The sequence below is a fragment of the Spermophilus citellus genome (genome assembly GCF_964194105.1).
Source record: "Spermophilus citellus genome assembly, chromosome: 12".
NCBI classification, from domain to species: domain Eukaryota; kingdom Metazoa; phylum Chordata; class Mammalia; order Rodentia; family Sciuridae; genus Spermophilus; species Spermophilus citellus.
The window spans coordinates 104,259,198-104,280,317 of record NC_138198.1 but is presented as its reverse complement, the minus strand read 5'-3'; the positions used below and the strand labels follow the sequence as shown (position 1 = coordinate 104,280,317).

General features: G+C 41.5%; 1 protein-coding gene across 2 annotated transcripts in view; it reads right to left on the bottom strand.

Moving 5' to 3' along the window:
- Window positions 1-21,120, bottom strand: part of KATNAL2 (katanin catalytic subunit A1 like 2) — a gene marked incomplete at both ends in the record, with an annotated part of 153,944 nt that overhangs the window by 28,512 nt on the left and 104,312 nt on the right. Inside the window, 8 exons of one of the 2 annotated variants that reach the window (XM_081263653.1) lie at window positions 121-219; window positions 2,921-2,998; window positions 3,208-3,306; window positions 5,415-5,510; window positions 6,626-6,743; window positions 7,455-7,497; window positions 8,806-8,972; window positions 14,900-14,970. In XM_081263653.1, the coding sequence (XP_081119779.1) occupies window positions 121-219; window positions 2,921-2,998; window positions 3,208-3,306; window positions 5,415-5,510; window positions 6,626-6,743; window positions 7,455-7,497; window positions 8,806-8,972; window positions 14,900-14,970 (771 nt within the window). The remainder of the gene's footprint in view (window positions 1-120; window positions 220-2,920; window positions 2,999-3,207; window positions 3,307-5,414; window positions 5,511-6,625; window positions 6,744-7,454; window positions 7,498-8,805; window positions 8,973-14,899; window positions 14,971-21,120) is intronic. The other variant, XM_081263654.1, reaches the window with a different exon arrangement.

The window sequence follows — 21,120 nt, the reverse complement described above, 5'->3', positions numbered from 1 at the left end:
CAAGTTAACTTGTGGACAGAAAATCATTCTGGCCTGCCCTTCCTGAAAGGTGTGTGACACACAGCTTGTCCAATGGATAATGAGCAGAAATACCCCCACCCCCACCCCTGCCATTCTTACCCTTATAGGATACACAACAGCTTCTTTCACTAGCTGCTTGGCTGCATCCAGTCCAATAATGTCATCCCACTTTATGTTTGGATTATGGAGATAAATGTCCTGCAATGCACATTTGATCATTTTGTTAAAGCTAATTTTTTTCCTCCATAGCTGTAATAAACATGGGAGCAGAGAACTTGACTTATAATAGAATATAAAGGGCTGGTGATCAAAATTTTTCATATTAGATATATGTATATGTATACATTGTAATTTGGGGTTAGCTCACCAAAGGGATATAATGAAAATATTCAACGATTTTCCCTGAAAAAGATATTGATGATATGATTCTTTTAAAAAGGAAAAAAAATATCTCCTAACAATGGACTCTGTCTTCAGTCAATAACACACCATGCTGATTTATGACCATAATCAATGAAGCTACAGAATCTGCCTTAAAATTACACTAATTTTCACTGCAAAACAGTTCCTTATAGTTGCCTGACTTCTCTCTTGCTCTTTGATCTGGCAAACACTTTGTTAATTTGTTGCATAAAAGAGATGATGCTCCTCTGAAACCAATTTCTCTTTTTTCCCTAGTGATAGCTCCCTACTTTCAGCAGGAGCAATTGCTTCTGCAAAATTCAAGGAAGCCGACAACCGAGCCAAAGCCGTTTCCCCTCTTACAGGAGAGCCCTGTAGCAACCATCGAGGGTAATCAATTAAGGTAGCTTTTACTGATAACTAATTTACAGTTTTCAAACTCCAATTTCACAAGATGCCTCAGAACAGCCACTCAGGGGCCTTTCTGTGTAGGAGCTATTTCAGGCAAACAATGTCTAGAGTGTTACATTTAAAAAAAAAAAAAAATCCTCCTTTCCAAAAGTCATTCAGAGTGACTATAGCATGAATCTGGAAACTGCCCTTTTATTTATCTAACATGAGCCTTTTTTAAAGTACATTTTTTAAATGTCAGTGACACGTCAGGGCCCTACCCTGCTCCCCTTCATTGAGTTTCCCCCAACACAGCAGTGCCACTTCTAAGAGGGAAACTATGTATAGAAAGTGGTTTGGCTCATGTGTAATGTGCGTAATCCATTTCTGGATGGGATGACAGAGAAAGGACTCAGTCTTCCAAAATCTTGGGAGGCCCACCCTGTCTTTCAAGTCTGTATCTGCAGGAAGCCCACAAATCACTCTCATTCTTATTTCTGCCCTTTCTGCAGGACATCTTTGCATTTGCTGAGGCTTCATCTACCTTGGTATTCAAGGCATCCATTGAGAATAGTATGTATTTCTTGCCCTTTTCTAGAGTTGACACTGTGTTCCACAAAGTAGTGTTTAATTTCCCAGCCCCAGTTTCTCCTCTATTATTCTGAAGTTATCAGTCAGATAACTGGTATCAACAGGCCTCATCAGGTGGTCATCTCTCCATGCCTGGAAGTATTCAAGCAGGGGCTGAATGGCCATGTCCATTGGTTCCATGGAGAGGATTCCACACAGAATCCTCACAGGTCACTTCCTATCTGTAGCTCTATCTTCAGTCAGGTTATTCTTTTGCAAAAATGGTAATGAGTCTATTGAGTTTTTGTGAGTCTAAAAAATATTTTTCTCTACTCTCTTGTGCATACCAGTCACCACAATATGGCCCAAACCCCCATCTCCCCTCATTGGTAAAAAATCTTGTAGCTGACCTTCCCTCTCAATTGCTTTGTCATCCATCCACCTCACTGCCACTAGAACAAATTATCTGCAGGCACATTTGATGACCCCATCCCCTGAGAACATCAGTCAAAAGATCCTCGTCTCTAGAGGCCAGTTCCTAGCCCTAGTACTGCTTGGGTGCCCCGCCTCAGGAACCCTGGATCTCCAATCCCATTTCCTTCTATTCTCTGCTTCTTACTTGGATTCCCAGAAACATGCATAAGTGGTACCATTTCACATAGTTGTGCTTTTACCCTATCTTCCTCTCTTTTTCATTGAGCTTTTTCCTAGTGTCTTCTTTCCCCACAATACCCATTCTTCATGCTCAAAGTGCACTTGCCCACATGACCAGAAACTCTTACAGGCAAGGACTGTGTCTGACCTATCCACCTTTGTGTTTCCAGATCTAGAACATGCCTAATACATTTCAAGCCTCTCCCTGAACGAGCCTTGATTTCAGTCTTCAATTAAAAACAAGATCAGTGGAAACTGAAAAAGAACCTGGACTAGGAATCCATTCTAATCCCAGGAAACTCATTCAAAGTCACCCAGCTAGAAAGAAAAGGATTTTGAAATCAAATGCTGGTCAACTTACTCCAAAGCTTATGTCATTAACCATCAAGCTTCACTGCCTTTATTTAGATTCTGAGGCATGAGCTTGAGAAGTCTCTAGTCTGGGTGGTAAAATCTTTCGTTACTAATCTGTTTTTCATGGAAATTTCCAGTTATGAGATCATCAGACTCTCAATCTCCCTATGTGTTTGATTTTTGAAACAAAATGCAAATATGTTCTTTCCTTCTCTAAGAGGCTTCTTTCCTTGACTCTGGGCCCTGCTATAAAAACCTTTCACCTGTCCCTTCTTTCTAAGTCTTTTTGTCTTTTGGTTTTCTTGGCCTCTACACTGAGATAGTGGGCTTTTTATATTGTAATTTTATGATTCTATAATTTATTTATCATGCATTATTGTGCCTCTAAACAATATGAGTGCCTTCGCAAGTGGGGGCACTTTATAAATAAATGATCATATTTATTGTTATTAATAAAAGAAGCAGCCCACAATGCTCTAGGAGCCCCAGTTTGCCTCGGTAAATTTGTGAATTGAACAGCGGAGCTTACCCGGCTCACCACGGCTGCCAATTCTCGCATCTCACTGTTCATGCCAATAAATGCACTCAGAGGTTTCAGCAATCGTTCCTGATGAGAGGAACAGAAAGGCTCACATTACAATAGTGCTTCATAATTTAGGAAGAAAAACAGGATCTTGGCGAAACAAATGGTGACAGGCTGCTATGACCTCTGACTTGATCACAAGCTTTCAGTGTACTCAAAGTGCTGAGGATACTTCCAGGGTTCACCTGGATTTGGGCAGTTTGAGAGCTGGATGGCACATCTTGGCCACTTACTGAGGGGTCTGGGTTACAGTCGAAGGTGTTCAAGGCAAGTTCACCAGTTGCTCCTCTGATGGCGTCTGTGAGAAGCCCTCGGAAGTCGATGATTGGGCCCTGAAAGGGAGCTATGGTTATTTCTGCCATGAAGATGTGCAAGATTATCCGTTGTGGCCCAGTCTCAGCAAAACAAACCACATCTATATCTCCTGGTACCTGGGGCAAACTTAATGGCAGGCTTTAGAAAAACCTGCACTAATACTGAAAACAATGATGACCTGAAGTTGGGGCACTATGAGGAAACGGTCAATAATTCTTGAGAATGAAGTTGATTTGAATAAAAATTCACCAATGCTTTTCCATTCCTAGCACATGCCATCTGCTTTCCCTGTCTAGTCTCATTCTTTTAAAATGTGACAGGCAGAGGAAGAACTCACTGGTACAAGAGAAGAGCCATGTCCTGTCTGCATGCCTCTCTCAGTAGTGCCTGGTACAAAACGGGTGTACAGGACACTCTGGGAGGATTGTTTCTAATTCTTGCAACCTCTCTGCTAGTGAAGAGTGACATCCTGGTTTTGCATTTGTGGAGGCAGGCAGAGGATTCAAGTGATTCGCCCAGGGTGGTAGAGCTAAGTGACTCAAGGCCAGGATTCAAAACCATATACCTTCCAAATCCACACTGTCTCTCCTAGAGTCAGGAGGGCAAAGCAAAGATGCAAGTATTTCCAGTAGCCAACATTCACTATTTATCATGTGACAGACAGGCCCTGTACTAAGGCTGTCCTTTCATTATGGTGGGCATGACAATTATTTCTATTTTACGGAAGAGAAAAGTCAAGTTTGGAGAAATTATAGGCAACTTGCCCAAAGTCACACAGCAGGGAAATGTTGTGGCAGAGTGTACCCCGCAGGCTGACTCTGAAGCCTCTGCCCTTAAGAATAGCACACTTGTGAAATTCAGTGTGCTGGGGAGATCCTGAAGCCAGGGTCCCTACCGTGGCAAGGACAGACCCTCTGAGGCTCACCCCTTGGTATACACCCTCATTCAGCCTGTGTGCACTTAAAACACTGGGGAGAAAACCATTCACATTTCACCCCAGGACATTTCTGCTGGAAAGAGAATTACAGCCAGACTGTTTCCAAGGTTAAGTGCTGGGTTAAATCGCCCCTTCCTTGTGACCCAATCACAAATGTCCGTTTATAGTAATGTAAGCATTCACAAAAGAAACCAAAGCCACAAAAAACTGCCAGGCACAAAAGGGACTGAAAACATGACAAAAGCAGAGAGGGTGAAGAAGGAGACCTTGCTTTCTGGGGGGACATTGACTCGAGTGGCATCGTCTCCAGCAATTGCCCAGTTCATAGGGCCCTTAAAGGAAGTCAGCTCAGGCCAAGGAGGAAGCACCCCTTGATTTCCAGGGAGAGGCTCCCTGCCACCCCTTCCCTCCCTCTCTCTCTCTCTCTCTCTCTCTCTCTCTCTCTCTCTCTCTCTCTCACACACACACACACACACACACACACACACACAGTAGTTTGCCAGAAGAGCTGGCCAGAGCTAAGTCAGCAGTCCACAGTTTCAGATCTGACTTAAGATTGAGGAGACTCCTGAAGAACCCCCTCCCTGGAGGGAGCAGTCAAGAGGAACGTGGTGCTTTCCACTCCCAAAGGACATGGCAGAGCTGCCTTTTGACTGCATTCACCCAGCCTGGGTCTTCTCTCTTTGAGAAACTATCATTTACAAATCCAGACATGGCATTCATCATGACAAGGGCAGATGTATCTATCAAGGGAAGGATCCCAGCCCTGGATCAACTGAGGTTTCCTGGTCCACATGGAATTCCACGTAAACCTGGAGCCACATCCCCAAGGAGAAGGGTGACTGCTATTCAACTACCTTGTCAGAGTCTAAAGGAATGAGCAGGAGGCCACAGCTCAGGCAGCACCGCCAGGCCAGTGTTTATCGTGATACTCCACCCCTTCCAAACCCTAAGTGTATTACAAATAAGGAACAAAGGAGCTCCTTGGAGATGGGGCAGTTGGCTCCAGACCATTTCTCCACAAAGGCAGGAACCCATTTTCTCATTCCCATGCAGTACTCTTACCAGTGTACCTCACATCCAACATTTGATCATGAGGTTTTAACTTCCCTGTTTGACAAAAACACTGCATTGTGTTCATTAAAAGAACCCCCCCCCCCCCGCCTCAGTGTCCTGAGTTCCACTTACTCTTCGTGGGTAGGCACTTTCCTCTCCACTGTCTTTGTGGATTCTTGATATGTTTAAGCCAAAGTCAGGGGTCTCCATGTGAGTGTTATTGATGCCCTGAGGACAAAGGGACATGGTGAGCAGCCAGCTGTGGGAGCTGCTTAGAGGTGCTGCTTAGAGTTGCCAGTGCCCCTGACAGCCAGACCTGTGTGTTATTTAGCCACATTTGTGACCCAGTGAGAGGAAGTAACTCTCTACCTGTGTCCTGAGGGAAGACTTGAGATCCCACAGGCCATGAGCTCCGAGCAGCTTTTCCAATGGAGGAAATAGCTGTGCCTCAACCCGTCCCCACTTGCTGACTGGTCCTTTCTCCTGTGCCAGAACGTCTGTGGCAGGTCTGGCCAAGTCTGGAGACACAGCAAGATCAGCCAGCCTCCTGTGTGACTGGCCTGTCCCAGGTCACCTCTCCTCCTCCTGAGTCAGACCCAGGAGGCCACAGCATAGACCCTCCTTGAGGGTAAGGGATTCCTTTCACCAACTGAATCTTATGATTATTCCTTTCTATTCAAGGAATTTTCTAGCCAAGAATCTTGGACATTAATTATTTCCCATTCCTTTTCTGGGTTTCTATTGCTCTTCTTTCTTTTAAAGCTTGGAAAGTTTTGTCCTAGTTAAGGAGGTTCTAGATATGGATCTCCTGAGTCAGAAGGCATTGATTTCCCACCTATCAGGTTCTTTCCTTTTACTGTCTTTTCCTCCTCTAGAAATTTCAGTATGGAGGTCTGGGATAAGCCCAACAGGAGATTCTGAGATCCAGTCACACTGGAGATATCCCTGGTCTCTACTTAAGAACCCAAGGATATGCTTAGATACACTGAAGTCCTGTCACCTGCAGTTACCTCAGCTGGGAAGCTGGAGCTCTGCAATTTCCAGGCCCTACCCTCAAGCCCCTCTTTCCTGCACTCAATCTAGGGGAAATATGGGGGGTGGGGGGAGACAGGAAGGAGTCCTCCTGCTCAAATTAAGAAACACTGGAGAATCTGCAGATTTGTCTATGGTTTTCATCCAGCATAGTAAAAGTCTACAACTTTCAGAGAATTCCACAATTCAATTAAATCATATAGCAATTTTAAAAAGATAGGGCCTCAAAATTTTATAAAAATTATATTTTTTTCTTGGGGTTGTTTCTCAGCTAAGTGTAAAACTACCAACATCCAGCAAAGCCACCTCACCTGTTTTGGTTGCTCCTTGTTGAGAGATTTGTTGTCCCCCATCTTCCCTGCCATGGTTTTGGATCGTGGCCTCTGTTGATTGATCTTGGGAAGATTTTGACAACTGTCACTCATCATCCTAAGGAAGGGAACAAAAACCTTGGAGGAGATTATTCTAAACACTTAACCTGAGGTAAATAAACATTTTTTAGTAATCTAGAGCACACAGAGAAATTACAGATCCTATTTAGATAGGTTTAAAAAAATGGGGCTGGGTGGCACACAGCTGTAATCCCAGCAACTCAGTAGACTGAGGCAGGAGGATCACAAGCTCCAGGCCAGCCTCAGAAAATTAGTGAGAGCCTATCTCAAAATAAAAATAGAAAAAGATCAGGGATGTTTCTCAATTATAAAGTGGCCTTGGGTGTAATCCCCAGGACCAAAAAAAATAAGTAAAAATAAAAATGGAAAATAGAATTCCTTGGGTGCTCTGTGTGCCAGGCACTCAGTATGGGACAGAAATTTGCTCCATTCTTATAAATAGCAAAGCCAGGAACTGGGCCTGGGCCTTTTACCCTACAAGGCCCACACTCCACATGCTACATGGCCTAGAAAGACAGCATCACTCTATGCAATTATTTGCAGTAAAACCAGAAAAACTAACAAACATTGGTCCATGTTCTGGATAGATGTAACTTGAGGGTATTCCATGGCTGAGCCCACTATGGTCACATGACCATAGTTTGGTATTGCTGGTAGTTGGCCATGGAGAGGCACTAGAGATTCTTCTAGAAAGATCCCACATACTCCAGGAGTTGAGTTGATCAAGACAAATTATTATTCACTCTACCTTCTGGTCTTCCCTCCACTTCTTGGTGGTAAATTATTTTCTCCTGTGGCAAAACAAATATTGGGAGAAAAGGAAAGAATTTAATCTTAGGAGACAAAGTAGTTTTGGGTACGTTTCTCCTTTTACATTGTTCTAAAAGTTTGTTTTACAGTCTTTTGGACAAGATACTCAGGCTGATCTAGTGAGAAGTGAAATTGCCACGGAGGAGGAAAAAAGTCAAGCTCCCAGGCATCTCCACACAAAGACCTCAAGTCCTCAGACAGGAAATGTGGTGGACAGTGCATGCCATAAAGGCAACTCCAATTCAGGTTGGCTTGACAGCTGCCATTTCATTGAGTTTTCATGAACCTGACATCATGATGTGATAAAAAAAAATTATATCTATTTGCTAGGGTGCAGAGGAACCCCACAAAAATTATGTGAGTCTGGTAATACTCCCCTAGTTTACCTTAAAATCAAAACATGGTGTGCAAGATCACAGGAGAATGTGGGGACCAGAATGACAGCCAGCCATCTAGAAATCAGATCATGTGTCTAAGAGTCCTAGCAGCCCTGTGCTTAGGAGGCAAGGCTAACTCAAGGTCCATACCTAACAAATGGCCAAGAAAGCCAAGCTCTGAACCCTGCAATGGAAGGAAGCTCAGACAAAATACCTCTCAGACCCCTTCCAGCTCTGAGATTCAGGCTTGGCTATTTTTAAATGACGTTCCTCTCGGTTTCCTGGTCCCTACATGAAATGTTAAAGTCTGTGGCTTAACAAGTGCCTTGTAAACAGGACAATGATCTCCCTTGGTTTATAATTACTTCCCCCCACTTACAGACTTCTAAGTCAATGTTACTACAAAACCTAGAGCCCTGGCTTTAGATCTCCCCTCCAGCCAACCTCCTTGAATGCTAACCTATATCAGGTCTTTGCATTATATTGATCATTATCTGGATTGATGGCTTTCAAAAGCATTTCATTATCTATACATGAGCTATTAGCTTCACCAATACTCATTTTCATGTTATTTTCAAGATAGATAATAGGTCTTCCTAACAAGAAAAAGTCTTTGTCATTCATCCTCTTCCAAAAGCCCACTCTGTCTCTGCAGAAATTAATGCTGGTCTTACAAAGAGCACCTGCAGTACTCTTGGGTTTTGCTTTCATTGTCCTAAGACATACATTCCTCAAACAAATGCCGACATGACTAAAGGGACGTGAATATCCAGATGGTCGTGTACAGGTTGTCTGCTCTGGATCAAGAGGCTGCATGATCTTTCTGGTCTCCTCTTACAGTGCAGGGTGCAGAGTGCCATCTATCTGACAACGATGCAATAAAAAACTTATATCTAGAAAATAGTCATGTACCTGTATCTGATGCCTTTTTAACAATTTTGGGGTATTTCTGGAATTTTACAAAATAATAACTCTCATATTCCATCAAAATAGTTTCAAGATCAATGTTGTCACAAACTTCAAAGCGTCGTAACCCCAGTTTGGTTTCTTGCTCCAAAGCATTGGCTGCATCAATATATCTGGTAGTTTTATAGAAGAAAAAATAATTAACTTTGGGTACAAAAAAAAGGAAAATCGGCGTTACAAGTCCAAAGAGATTCAATACAGGGAGTTAGCCTTAAATAGAACAGCAGATGAAAACTAGAATATGTGAGGTTTTTCTAGAGAGTAAGGACCTTAGACATGTTAAGTTCATCCAAATATGTCTTTCAAAACAGTTGCCTCTGGAAGCTTCATACTTACACAAACAATGTCATCATTGCTCAAAAAATTTTAATTTGCTTTAAAGTCAAATAAGTGAGTCAACTAAATGTCTTATAAATTACTTTTATTCATCTTCAGCCAAAAATGGGTTTGCCTAAATTTCTTACCTGTTTATTTACCAGTATTCATTTTAGGTAATATTTGGAAATTGTTAAAATCCAAATTCAATCCCCAAAGGAAGATTTGTCTCCATTAGGACAATTCAAAGCAATGTGTCGTGAGCCCTGAAGGAAATCCCAAGCATAAGTCAATGAGCATCACTGAAGAAATTTAGTGTGAGAAGATGTCATCTGCTTGGACGGGTTATTTCCAATAATTTGAGTTAGTCAAACATTACACTAAAGGTGCTTCCACGTGTAAGTAGCTTCATCACCACTGTTCTGAACTGTCATTTTTGACTTGTTTTGTGGTAAGACTGTCCAATGTAAGTGGATACCATGAGAAGCAAGGACTCAAAAACCTCTGAAAGTAGAATGACTCTCCAGGTCTCAATTCTTAGTTATTAATTTCTTTTTAAAACTAATGATTTTCTCTTAAAAAGTTTTCACATGTACAAATACACATAAATTACTATACATTTTCAAGGTCTTATCCAAGGACCTCAGGTTAAGAATTCCTGCTGCAGGGAGGGGCTGGGGTTGTGGCTCAGTGGTAGAGTGCTCACCTTGGACATGCAGGGCCCTGGATTCCATCCTCAGCACCACATAAAAATAAATAAATAAAATATTTATGGTAAATAGTATGGTGTCCAACTAAACCTAAAACATAAATATTTAAAAAAAAAAAAAAGAATCCCTGCTGCAGGTTAGAGTTCTTTCTCTTTGATTCAAACCTGGGAAGGCAAACTTTCTTTTTTATTATGTCCTCTTCTCTCCACAAGATTCAGGTCAATTAGAAAATTTATTCTTTAAAGAGGTTGCCATGATTATTGCCAATGACTTTTAAATGTATTTATCTCTCTCAAGCTATTTTTTTTTTTGTATTAGGAATTGAACCCAGAGGTGTTTTACCACTGAGCCACATCCCTGGCTCTTTTAATTTTTTATTTTGAGACAGCATCTCAATGAGTTGCTGTGGGTCTCATTAAATTGTTGAAGCTGGCCTTCTGTTTCAACCTTCCAAGTTGCTAGAATTATGGGTGTGCACCGCTGTGCCTGGCTCTCAAGCTAATTTTAAAGAATTCACAAACCACAGTCAGTCAGTTGACTGGGGAGTTAGTCAGCCTGTATACTATGCTGTGTCTTAATTCCCATTTTACAGGGATTGAAAACAAAATATGTTTTTAAAATAAATAATTTTTGTTTAGTATAAAGTAATACATGTCCATTTAGGAAACAACTAGAACATACAGATAAGTCAAAAGATGCTCAGAGATGATTCAACATCTTTCTGTCTTTTAAAATGACTAAGTTCATGTATGCACCTATAAAACAATAAATAAACAAAGAAGGAAGCTAAGGACATGCACTTTAGGTTGCTTGTAGTCCTTACTAAATCACATTGCATTCTGAACTATTTCCAGGATTGTGGAATTTTGACTTAAAATTTTCTAGAAAAGATGACTGCAGGCCCCATGCTTCCTAGGCTAATGATCAGAGGAACAAATTTGCTTCTGCGGGTTTCTAATATATTCTTTGAGCTGGAATGAGTTCTGTCATGGCACCACTTGGGTTCTTAGTCAACAGACTGACAGGACAGAATATCGGAAAGAGCAGTAGGCTACGAGTGGACCGTAGCATGTAAGACTGAACCAGATGCACGAGGAAGGCTGTCACATCATTCAGGCCCCAGAGGCTGGATGTGTGGGACTGAAGACCAGCATCCATGACCTCCAGAGTCTGCCTTCACTAATTCCCACTTGCAGATTCAAATGCTGGTCTTTAAGGGTTCCACTTGTGCCATGTCCCTTCTTCCTCTGCACCTCTGCCTGTCACACTTTTTTATGTATATTCTACATATCTATCAAATCCTGATCACATCACCTCTGCAAGACTTTTCCCGGTTGGTCATTCCAATCTACAATAATCTGTTCTCTTTGCTGAATTCCCAGAACTTCACTTAGGAAATATACATATTTTTTTCTTTACATTGACATGTCCTTTAAAATACCTATTGTTCACTTTTCATCTTGATAACCCACTCTTTCACCCACTTCCCTGCAGGTCTCAGGAAAATTATCAGCTCAGGTAGAATTTTCATTGATTTGATATTCAAAACGCCATCTAGTGGCCAATTGGGGAAATGCATATGTTTTAAGCGGTATACAGTAAATTCTGGCCATAATAAAAACTGAAAAAGAGTTAGTTGTACTGACTTACTAGTCTTTTTGTTTCTACAGTTCTTATTTATGAGACAATTTCTTGAATGCAAAATACATTGCAATAAAAATCAGGGATTGTCTGTATAAATATATTTGTCTTGCTTTCTATTCTACCCATCTACATTCTAGTAAGTTCCTCAGTGGTTACTCAGATGACATTTATTGAACAACTGTTAATATTATGCTCATAGTTCTGAGTCCTAGCATGATGAGTCTAAGTTTCATATGAGCCAATTAATCTGCAAAGACAGCATTCTCAAAGTGTTCCATAGAAAAATAGTCTCTAAAATAGTCTCAGAAAAAAAAAAAAAAGTGTTCCTTGGCTAAGTTGGTTTGCAGAACCCTAAATACCTAGTATGTTAGCACAGATACTCCCACTGCACATAGCAAATTAGATGGTTTGAGAAGTCCTGAAATAAGGGGGCTTGTTTACCTTAGTTTAACCTAAGTTCACCTGAGTACAATATTAATTTAAGTAACACTTTTTCTCAAAATTATTGTTTCCAATGTTCTACACACTTCTGGGTTCTTTAGAGAGAACTGATCGTCCATCAAAAGATGATGTAAAATGGACCAAATCCTCATTCTATATGTTTTAAACCATGTTGTATATAAAAATAATAAAATCCAAACCCATCTCCTCTATAGTAAAAATAGCAAATGCTCATAGGAGATTACTTTGTGTCAGGTACTATTCTATTCTAAGCATGGCACATATTTAATTTTCATTAAACATGTGATCTTGGACTAGGTAACTAGATTAACAAAGAATAGCAATGATAGATTAGCAAAGAATAGAGCAGGCATTTAACATAAAAATGGACTGGCTTCTGCTGGCCATGGTGCCACATGCCTATAATCACAGCTGCTCAGGAGGCAGAGGCAGGAGGATCACAAGTTCCAGGCCAGCCTCGACAACTTAGTGAGAACCTGTCTCAGCAATCTGTATACGGGGTAAAAATGGGAGTTCATAACCCACTTGAATCAAACTGTGAAATATGATATATTAAGAACTATGTAATGTTTTGAACGACCAACAATAAAAAAAATAAAATTAAAAAAAAATAGTTGAAAGGGCAGGGGATGTAGCTTGGTGGTAGAGTGCTTGCCTCACATGTGTGATGACTTGAGTTCAATCACCAGCACCACACACAAAACCCAAAGTCTAGCTCCAAAGTCTGTGCACTTACCTAGGAAGCTTTCCCTACCTTAATGAGCCACATACTCATGCCTTAGAGTAGACACCTGGCACTTTCTCCTATACTGCCCTTAGATTTGCTTTCCTTAGGGACTGGAGAATAACTCAGAACAACCCATGGACCATCTCATACTGCTTGGCTCATCAATTTCAAGAATATCCTCACATTGCAAATGGCGATATAGAAAGGACTGAAATCCAGGCCTGTTCTTCTCAGCTTATTGCTTTCTCCCTAATGCTATGAGTGTATACAGAAATTCAGCTGTTGAGCATCAGTTGATGGCCGTCCCACTCATTTCTCTGGTTTAAGACTGTTGGTGATGGGGAAAGAATTGTTATGATTTGGATGTGAAAGTTCACATGCAAGAAGGTTCCGAGGAGAAAAGACTGGGTTATGAGAGTCTTAACCCAATCAGTGAATTAATCCCCTGATAGCGATTAACTGAGTGGTAATTGCAGTGGTAGGGTGTGGCTGGAGGAGGTGGGAATTGGCAAGTGGCTTTGGGGTATATACTGGTATCTGGCAAGTGGGGACCTCTCTCTCTCTCTGCTTTCTGATCATCATGTGAGCTGGTTCCCTTTGCCTTGTTCTACCACCATGATGTTTAGCCTCACTGGGGTCCCTGGGGAATGAAAATGGCTGTCTATGGACTGAGACCTCTGAAACTGTGAGCCCTTAAATAAACTTTCCCTCCTCTACAGTTGTTCTGGTTGGGTTTTTTAGTCAGAGCAGTGAAAATGCTGACTAAAACAGAATGAACCATTTTCTCAATAAAATTTAGATTCTAAACATCAAAAAGCGACGTCTGATGAAACTGTGTTTCAAAGTAAGTGAGGGTGGTGGATGTTTTTGCGTTAAAGACATTGTAGTAATTTCATCACCTTTACTAGGGGAGAAAAGTCATTATCAAAATTTTGATATTAAGTCACATTTTGCAGTTAAACAGCATACACAATTAAACAGCTTACAACATTGTCAATTAAGAGAAAAAAAGTAAGTCAACAACAAAGTTTGTTCAAGGTGTAGAGTTAAAATTAGTGACCAACATGCATGCATCTTAAATTTAAACAAAACCAAAAATGAAACCTTGAGTTTTTCAGTGACTTAAATAATAAAAGAATGCTTAAATACACTTAACAGAAATTTCATTTTTTATTTTAAAAGACTACCTTTTTAAAAAAATCTCAAAAAACATGGCCCACACATATTTTGATTTTTCAGAGGTGACCCTGAATCAAAAACAAATCTCCAATATTTTAAGGAAAAAAATAATTAAGAAGAGAGTCATTGCATTTCTATGCTATCTTTAAACCTGAAGAGGAAAGGAGAAGTATTTTGTGTACTAAGTAGATCTGTCAATAAAGTTTTCAATGCATAATGTGAAAAATATGTAGGTAAATGAGACAATGTAAGTATGTCTTATTTGTCCAGTAGAACAACAAGAAGGAAGAACAGGTGAAACATAGAGGATTTTTAGGGCAGCAAAATAATTCTGTATGATAATGTCATCATGGATGCATGTCACTCCGTATCTGTTGAAATGAAGAACTAAGTGAGGCACACTGGCGCAAGCCTGTAATCATAGCAGCTTGGGAGGCTAAGGAAGGAGGATTTCGAGTCCAAAGTCAGACTTAGCAAAAGTGATACTAAACAACTCAGTGAAACCTTGTATCTAAATAGGGCTGGGATGTGGCTCAGTGGTCTACTGCCCCTGAGTTCAATCCCTGGTACTACCTCACAAAAAAAAAAAAAAAAATCTCAGAACTGTACAACAGAGAGTAAACCTGATATGAACTATGGACTTTAGCTAATAACAATGTATCAAAATTGGTTCATTAACAAATGTACCCTGTCAATTCAAGATATTAATAGGAGGGTTGGGAATGTAGCTCAGTGGTAGCGCCCCTTCTTATAGGCCCTGGGTTTGATCCTCAGCACAGCAATAATAATAATAAGCTTGCCTGGCATGCACAAACCCCAAAGCCACACAAAAAAAATAATAACAATAATGATCAAGGAAGCCAGGGGAAGGAGTGGGTGTGTGGGGACTCTACCTTCTACTCAATTTTTCTATAAATATGAACCTGCTCTTTTAATTATGGCTGGAAAAGCAGAGGTCAGAGAAAGAGAGGGTCATCTCTGTAATGTTCGTAATGTGACATACCCTTCTTGTGTTAAGTAATGCAAAATCAAAATGAGAAGATTTTTTCGGCGTGCTTCCATCCTCATCTCGCACTGTGAACAAAGAAGAAAATTTAGATGGAATGACAAGACCTAACCCGGCTTTTATAGCAATAAACCCTTGAAGGTTACAGCAACCTGTCAAACCAAGCGGCATGACATAAAGGCTAGGAGCACACTGAAGTCTCTAAGGATATATAAAGTTGTTTTCCACCATCTTTTTCTTCTCAAAGCTGCTTTCTGAATTGTAAACTTCAGGGACAATGATTTGAATTAGGATAGCACTTTACCAGTTGAACTTCCTGTCAAGCTAATTGGCCTTTTATTGCTTACAACTAGGAAGAGACAAATATACTCCTGCTATTTGGACCAGGTTAAGGAAAGTGATTATAAAAATAAACCCATGAGCCAGAAATCAGCTGTGACAACCTGCACTTACCTGCCACTATATCTTTAATTTGCTCAGAGTCCCACCCAGTCCCTGCACAAGTGCAGAGAAGAACTCCAATAAACCATCTAGGGGTGACTGCATGGCTAGACTGCATGCTGAGGACATCAGAGGCCATACAACGGAAATTCCAGCATAACAAAGTCCTTATTCAAACCAGATGCATTTGTACCTTTATTCCCAGTGTTAATGTGCTGTGTTTAGTAATCTGGTATCACAAATTCTCCTGAAATGCATCACAAAATACTTCATTTGATACTTCCTTTAATTGAAAATAACTGTATCTAAAGAGAACACAGATGAGAACTGGAAAAAAATTAAAGTCCCAAAATTTGTCATGAAATATATATACAAACACTTATGTGTGTTTGTGTGTGTGTGTATGTACACACACACACACACACACACACACACACACACTTGAGAACTTCCTAAAAAATAATTTTGTGGGCTGGGGATGTGGCTCAAGCGGTAGCGCGCTCGCCTGGTGTGCGTGCGGCCCGGGTTCAATCCTCAGCACCACATACCAACAAAGATGTTGTGTCCGCCGAGAACTAAAAAATAAATATTAAAAATTCTCTCTCTCTCTCTCTCTCTCTCTCTCTCTCTCTCTCTCTCTCTCTCCTCTCTCACTCTCTCTTTTAAAAAAATTTTGTAATAAACATGCATCTAATTATTTAAAAAATTAAATAGTAATAATTTTTATGGTAGTCTTTTTTTAGCAATACAAAAGATAAATATTTATTTAGAATAAAACTTTTTAACAATTGATTTTACATTCTAAGCCACAAGGAAATAGCAAAACATATAGCAAAAGAAGACAAAAACTAAAAAGCAGTGTACTGTCTTTTCTACTTCAACTTGATAATACTTAGTTGGCCCATGCCCTCTTGCTTGGCCTATCTCCCAAGTACGTTTTACAGTTAACAGCTCACTCATAACTGGTGAACGGCCTTTCTCCTGAGGGTCATGAGGTTTCTGATGAGCTCCAGCTAGCTCCTTCTGTAGGGTTTCTAGCTACTGAGGCTAAGGTGCAAATGTAAACCTTTGGTAGGTGTCTTTACTCAGGGGCACCCCCGTTTCTCACTGGTGTCAATGAATGAGGAAGGAGGAGGCTTCCAAAGGACCTGGCACATTTAATTCAGATATGACCCTCCAGGGAGCAATGAATGCACCATGGAGTTTGTGCCTTGGTCCCTTCCCTATCTCCCAAATATTCCAAAAACCCTGCCAAACCTTCTCTTTCTGTTCCCTCCCCCAGATTGCTCAGCTTTGCTCTGGGTTTGTCACTGTGGAGAGATCAGACTTTCTGGGCCTTCAAGTGTTGAGGAAATTGTTGTGAAGTGTGAGAGGTAGTGGGATGAGCACTGGGCTTGGGGTCTGGGGACTCTACTATGGGCTGGCTCTGGCACCAGACAGCTATGCAACTTTGACCCAGTCATTTAATCTCCAGATGAAGCTGAATGAGATCTCCAATCTCATTCAGCTTCATCTGCTGAAAAACCAAGGAACTGGTCTAAACCAACTCTGAGGTCCTTTCCAAGCAGGAAAAATTCTAGATTCCATGATTTTATGAAAAATGGTTTCTGAGCCACCAGAAGAGCTGCCACAAAGTCCATGCATTTTTATGCCATAAGAAAGGCCCTCAGCCACCATTCAGAGCTTATTGGTTCAGATTATATACACTTCTAACAACACTGGTTCCACAAATTCTCAGACCTCAGAGATTAGAAGCAGCAAATTAAAAAGGGGATGAGGGAGAGCTGCAGAAGGTAGACACTCTGACAGAAGCCACGGTCAACAATGTTTTCAATTCAACAAACACTGATGGAGCGCCTACTGGTGTTGGGCCCCGCACCTGAAGCTGGGGCATAAAGATGGGCAAAGGCAGCCCAAAGGGTAAAAATCTGGGAAGAAAAAAAGGTATGGGGAGGGGCCAGTCAAAAGTACAAGAAAAAACAAAACAAAACCCCAAAAACAAATGGAAAAAAAGGAATTAAAAAAACCTTCAAATACAAAAATGAAAATAAATTTTAAAAAGGGTGGGGGGGCGACATATCTGCACACTACATTTCTGGTAAGAGCCACCAATTCAGAACAGCCTGAAATGGAGTAAACTCAGTTTAAGAAGGCATAAAGATGTCTCTGGTAGGTTTTAAAAAGATCTCCTTCAAAAAAGATAAAAAATGGTTTAAAAAAAGTTTTGGCAAGAGGGGTAAGCTGGCTGTGTGTTCACCCTGGCAGGCGGGTGGGCATTCAGTGCCCCACCACGCGGGTTAACTGAGCCTCCACAGCATTGTGAACTGCTTTGGGTCACTGGGCAAAGGCGTGTCCCCGCTTGCCACAAAGGTTGCACATGATGCTCTTCCCGCAGTAAGGGCTCGGGTGTTCCTCTTCCCCACACCTGAAACACCTGTCCTGTGTGCAGCTGCCGCTCATATGGGTGCAGGAACCACACTTGAAGCACGTCTTGGGCTGCCCCTTGTACCAGCTGTTCCCCCTCTCGGCTTATGGTAGTCTTTATTGTGGTAAAATGTATGTAACATAAGGTTTACCATCTTAGCAATTGTAAGTGTACAATTCAGTGGAATTAATTGTATTCATGCAGTTGTACAACTATCGCCACCATCCACCTCCAGAACCTTTCCATCTTTCCCAACTGACACTCTGCCCCTAAACGTGAATTCTACATTCCCCACCCCCCATCCCCTGGCAACCACCCTTCCACTTTCTGCTTCTGTGGATGTGCTTATTCTGAGTCCCTCAAGTAAATAGACTCATACGGTGTTTGCCTTTTTGTGTTTGGCTTATTTCACTTAATGTCCTCAAGGTCTATCCATGTTGTGCCATGTGCCAAAATTTCCTTCCTTTTAAGGCTGAAAATAATATACTACTATAAAACTTGAAAGAAAAGCAAATCTTCCCCATTCCATTACCTCACCACTCACTCTTAATCCCTAGAGAGAATGATCTTAATTATTTTAGCCATTTCTGCTGATATTTAATCCCATACATCTAAATAATGTCACAATTTTATGACATAGGATTTAGGTATAAACTATTCACTTCCTGTGTGGGTAGAAGAGAATTAAGCTGTTTTATACCCTTCTTCTCCTATCCTTCCCTTATAGTTAAATCAATTGTATTATTGTATTATTAGGATCAGGTAAATATCATTCACTGTTGAGCCAAATATTTCTATGATTATTTTCCTTTTCCATACAATAATATTTTGGGGAGCAGGGAACACTGGGGATTGAACCCAGGGGCACTTAGCCACTGAGCCATATCCCCAGCCCTTATTTGTATTTTATTTAGAGACAGGGTCTTGCTGAGTTGCTTAGGGCCTTGCTAAACTGCTGAGGCTGGTTTTGAACTCTCTATCCTCCTGCCTCAGCTTTCTGAGCCACTGGGACTATAGGTGTGTGCCACCACAGCCAGCTGCAACAATTCTTTTTGAATGAATAATTACTTCATTTTTATTGGGTTACTTTCCACATACCTATTACTAGTTACCAAACACCAACAAGTTATGTCCCTTTTCCCGCCATTGATGACATCAGATAATGTGTTCATTGCACCCCCAGCCCCTCCACGGCCTCCCTCCTGGAGCCTCTGCCTTCCATCTGTGCTCCTGGATGAGCTTGTTGTAGGGACTGATGCTACAATTTCCTTTGTAACTTTCCTTAGTCAGATTCCCTAAAAACTCAGGTTTCCCTTTTCTGGTCACTCCATTGTTTTAATAGCACACATTCTTTTGAGTAAAGATGGATGGAAAGTAAATATTGTTAAATATTTGCATGCCTGAAAGTGTTTTATCCTTTAAATTTGATCATTTGAAAGGGCATGACAAGGAGCCAGGCACAGTGGCACAGGCCTGTACTCCCAGTGACTTGGGAGGCTGAGGCAGGAGCATAACAAGTTCAAGACCAGCCTTGCTGGCTCGGATCTCCCCTGGCCCCCGGGGCTTGGTGCCGGCCCTGGTTTCTTGTTGTGCACGTCAAAGAGGCCAGCTCCCAAGGCCTTGAAAGATTTGTGGTTTCTGTTTTCATATTCAGCCTATAATGGTCATGTGGGAACGTCCTGACCTGCTTGGGTCTGATAAGGTTCCTGGTTGAAGGCTTAGTATGAGTCGACAAGGACCACCTGCCCCCCTCCGTCCTTGCTTCTGCCTACCAGTAACTTTCCATTCTGTCTGAAAGAAATATATAAGTATGAGCTGAGATAATAAAGTCAGACTCTCCCTGGATGAAGGACCTCGGACTCCTGTGTTTTTGTTAATCCCGACGTCTCCCGCCGGACTCGGTCCCATTCGCCGGACGCGGCATTTGGAGGTCCACACCGAGACCGGAAAGCGGAGGTAAGCGGACGGGACTACGGGACTCACCTTCCATAAGAGAAGGGGGAGAATTGGAGACCTTCCATAAGAGAAGGGGAAAAGAGACCTTCCATAAGAGAAGGGGAAAAGAAGTGCGCACCATGGGTAATTCAGCAGCTAAAGTTCGTCTGGCCAACGAACTCAGAGAGCTGTTGAACACACAAGGAACAGGAACAAAAACAAAAATTGCAACAGAATTCGTTGAAGTTATTGCCCAGGCATGTCCTTGGTTTCTGACAGGGGGATTTCTTAATAACAGTGATTGGGATCAAGTCAGATGTGATTTACAAAGATTGTTGAGGGATCAAGGTCCGGAAAGTATTCAAATCGCCACTTTCTCTTTATGGAGACTGGTTAAGGATGCTTTTTTAACTGATAAAGTGAAGATTAAGGAGCAGCTTGCTGAATGCGAACAGGCCCTTAATCAGGTCCAGGAAGAGCAAATGGCAGAGTCCTTATCCCTTTCCCATTATTCTTTCACATCTCCTTCTTCATTCTTAGATCCACCCTAGCTGCTCTCAACCCTGCCTTCTCATCTTCCCCCTCCCTAATAGGCCCACAGAAAAGTCTTAACTGACCTTCTCCAAAATATTCACCATGGCTTATTTTAGGATTTTCAGCAAAAGAATCTCTACAAAAAAGTTCAATGTGGATAAATTTCCTATTTTCTTATTACCCTGTTTTATCTGGCTACTGTCTAAAAAAATTAGCACTCCAGGCGCTAGACACTCCCTTACTAGTTTTTCACAAAAATATGTAAACAAGGCCTCTGGCCTTGAGCTGGGCTTCACAGTGCTGAGTACATTTCTAAGATAAGGGAGTTACTAACTGGGCTCCATGGTAACAGCTGGCAGGAGGAGAAACTAGAAAGGGAGATAGAGGAACTGGAGGGTCGAATGAAGAAGCCAAGATTTAAAGCACCTATGGCCCCAATCCCTGTTGCGCTCCCTCCTTACAACCCCAATTGAGACAAGGACAACCCCAGAAGGCGGGGGGGGGGCAAGGGTATTCAGTGGCAGCCTAAGACGGCCCAAACTTTTCCAGTAATTGAAAACCTGGATGCCTATGGACAGCCGGCCAGAGTGTATGTTTCTTTAGCCTTTAAGGATATTAAACAACTAAAGGAGGCAGTTACTAATTACAGACCCCATGCCCCCTTCACATTGACTCTCTTCAAGTCTTTCTCTGCCAATCAGCTGACACCTAGTGACTGGCTACATCTTTGTAGGGCTGTATTGTTCGGAGGGGATTTTTTTTGTTGTGGGAAAGTGAAAATCAAGAGAGGTGTCACGAGCTAGCCCGAGTCAATCAGGACGCCGGCTTCCCACGGCGTAACTTTGAAATGTTAACAGGCTCGGGACAATATGCTATCATAAAT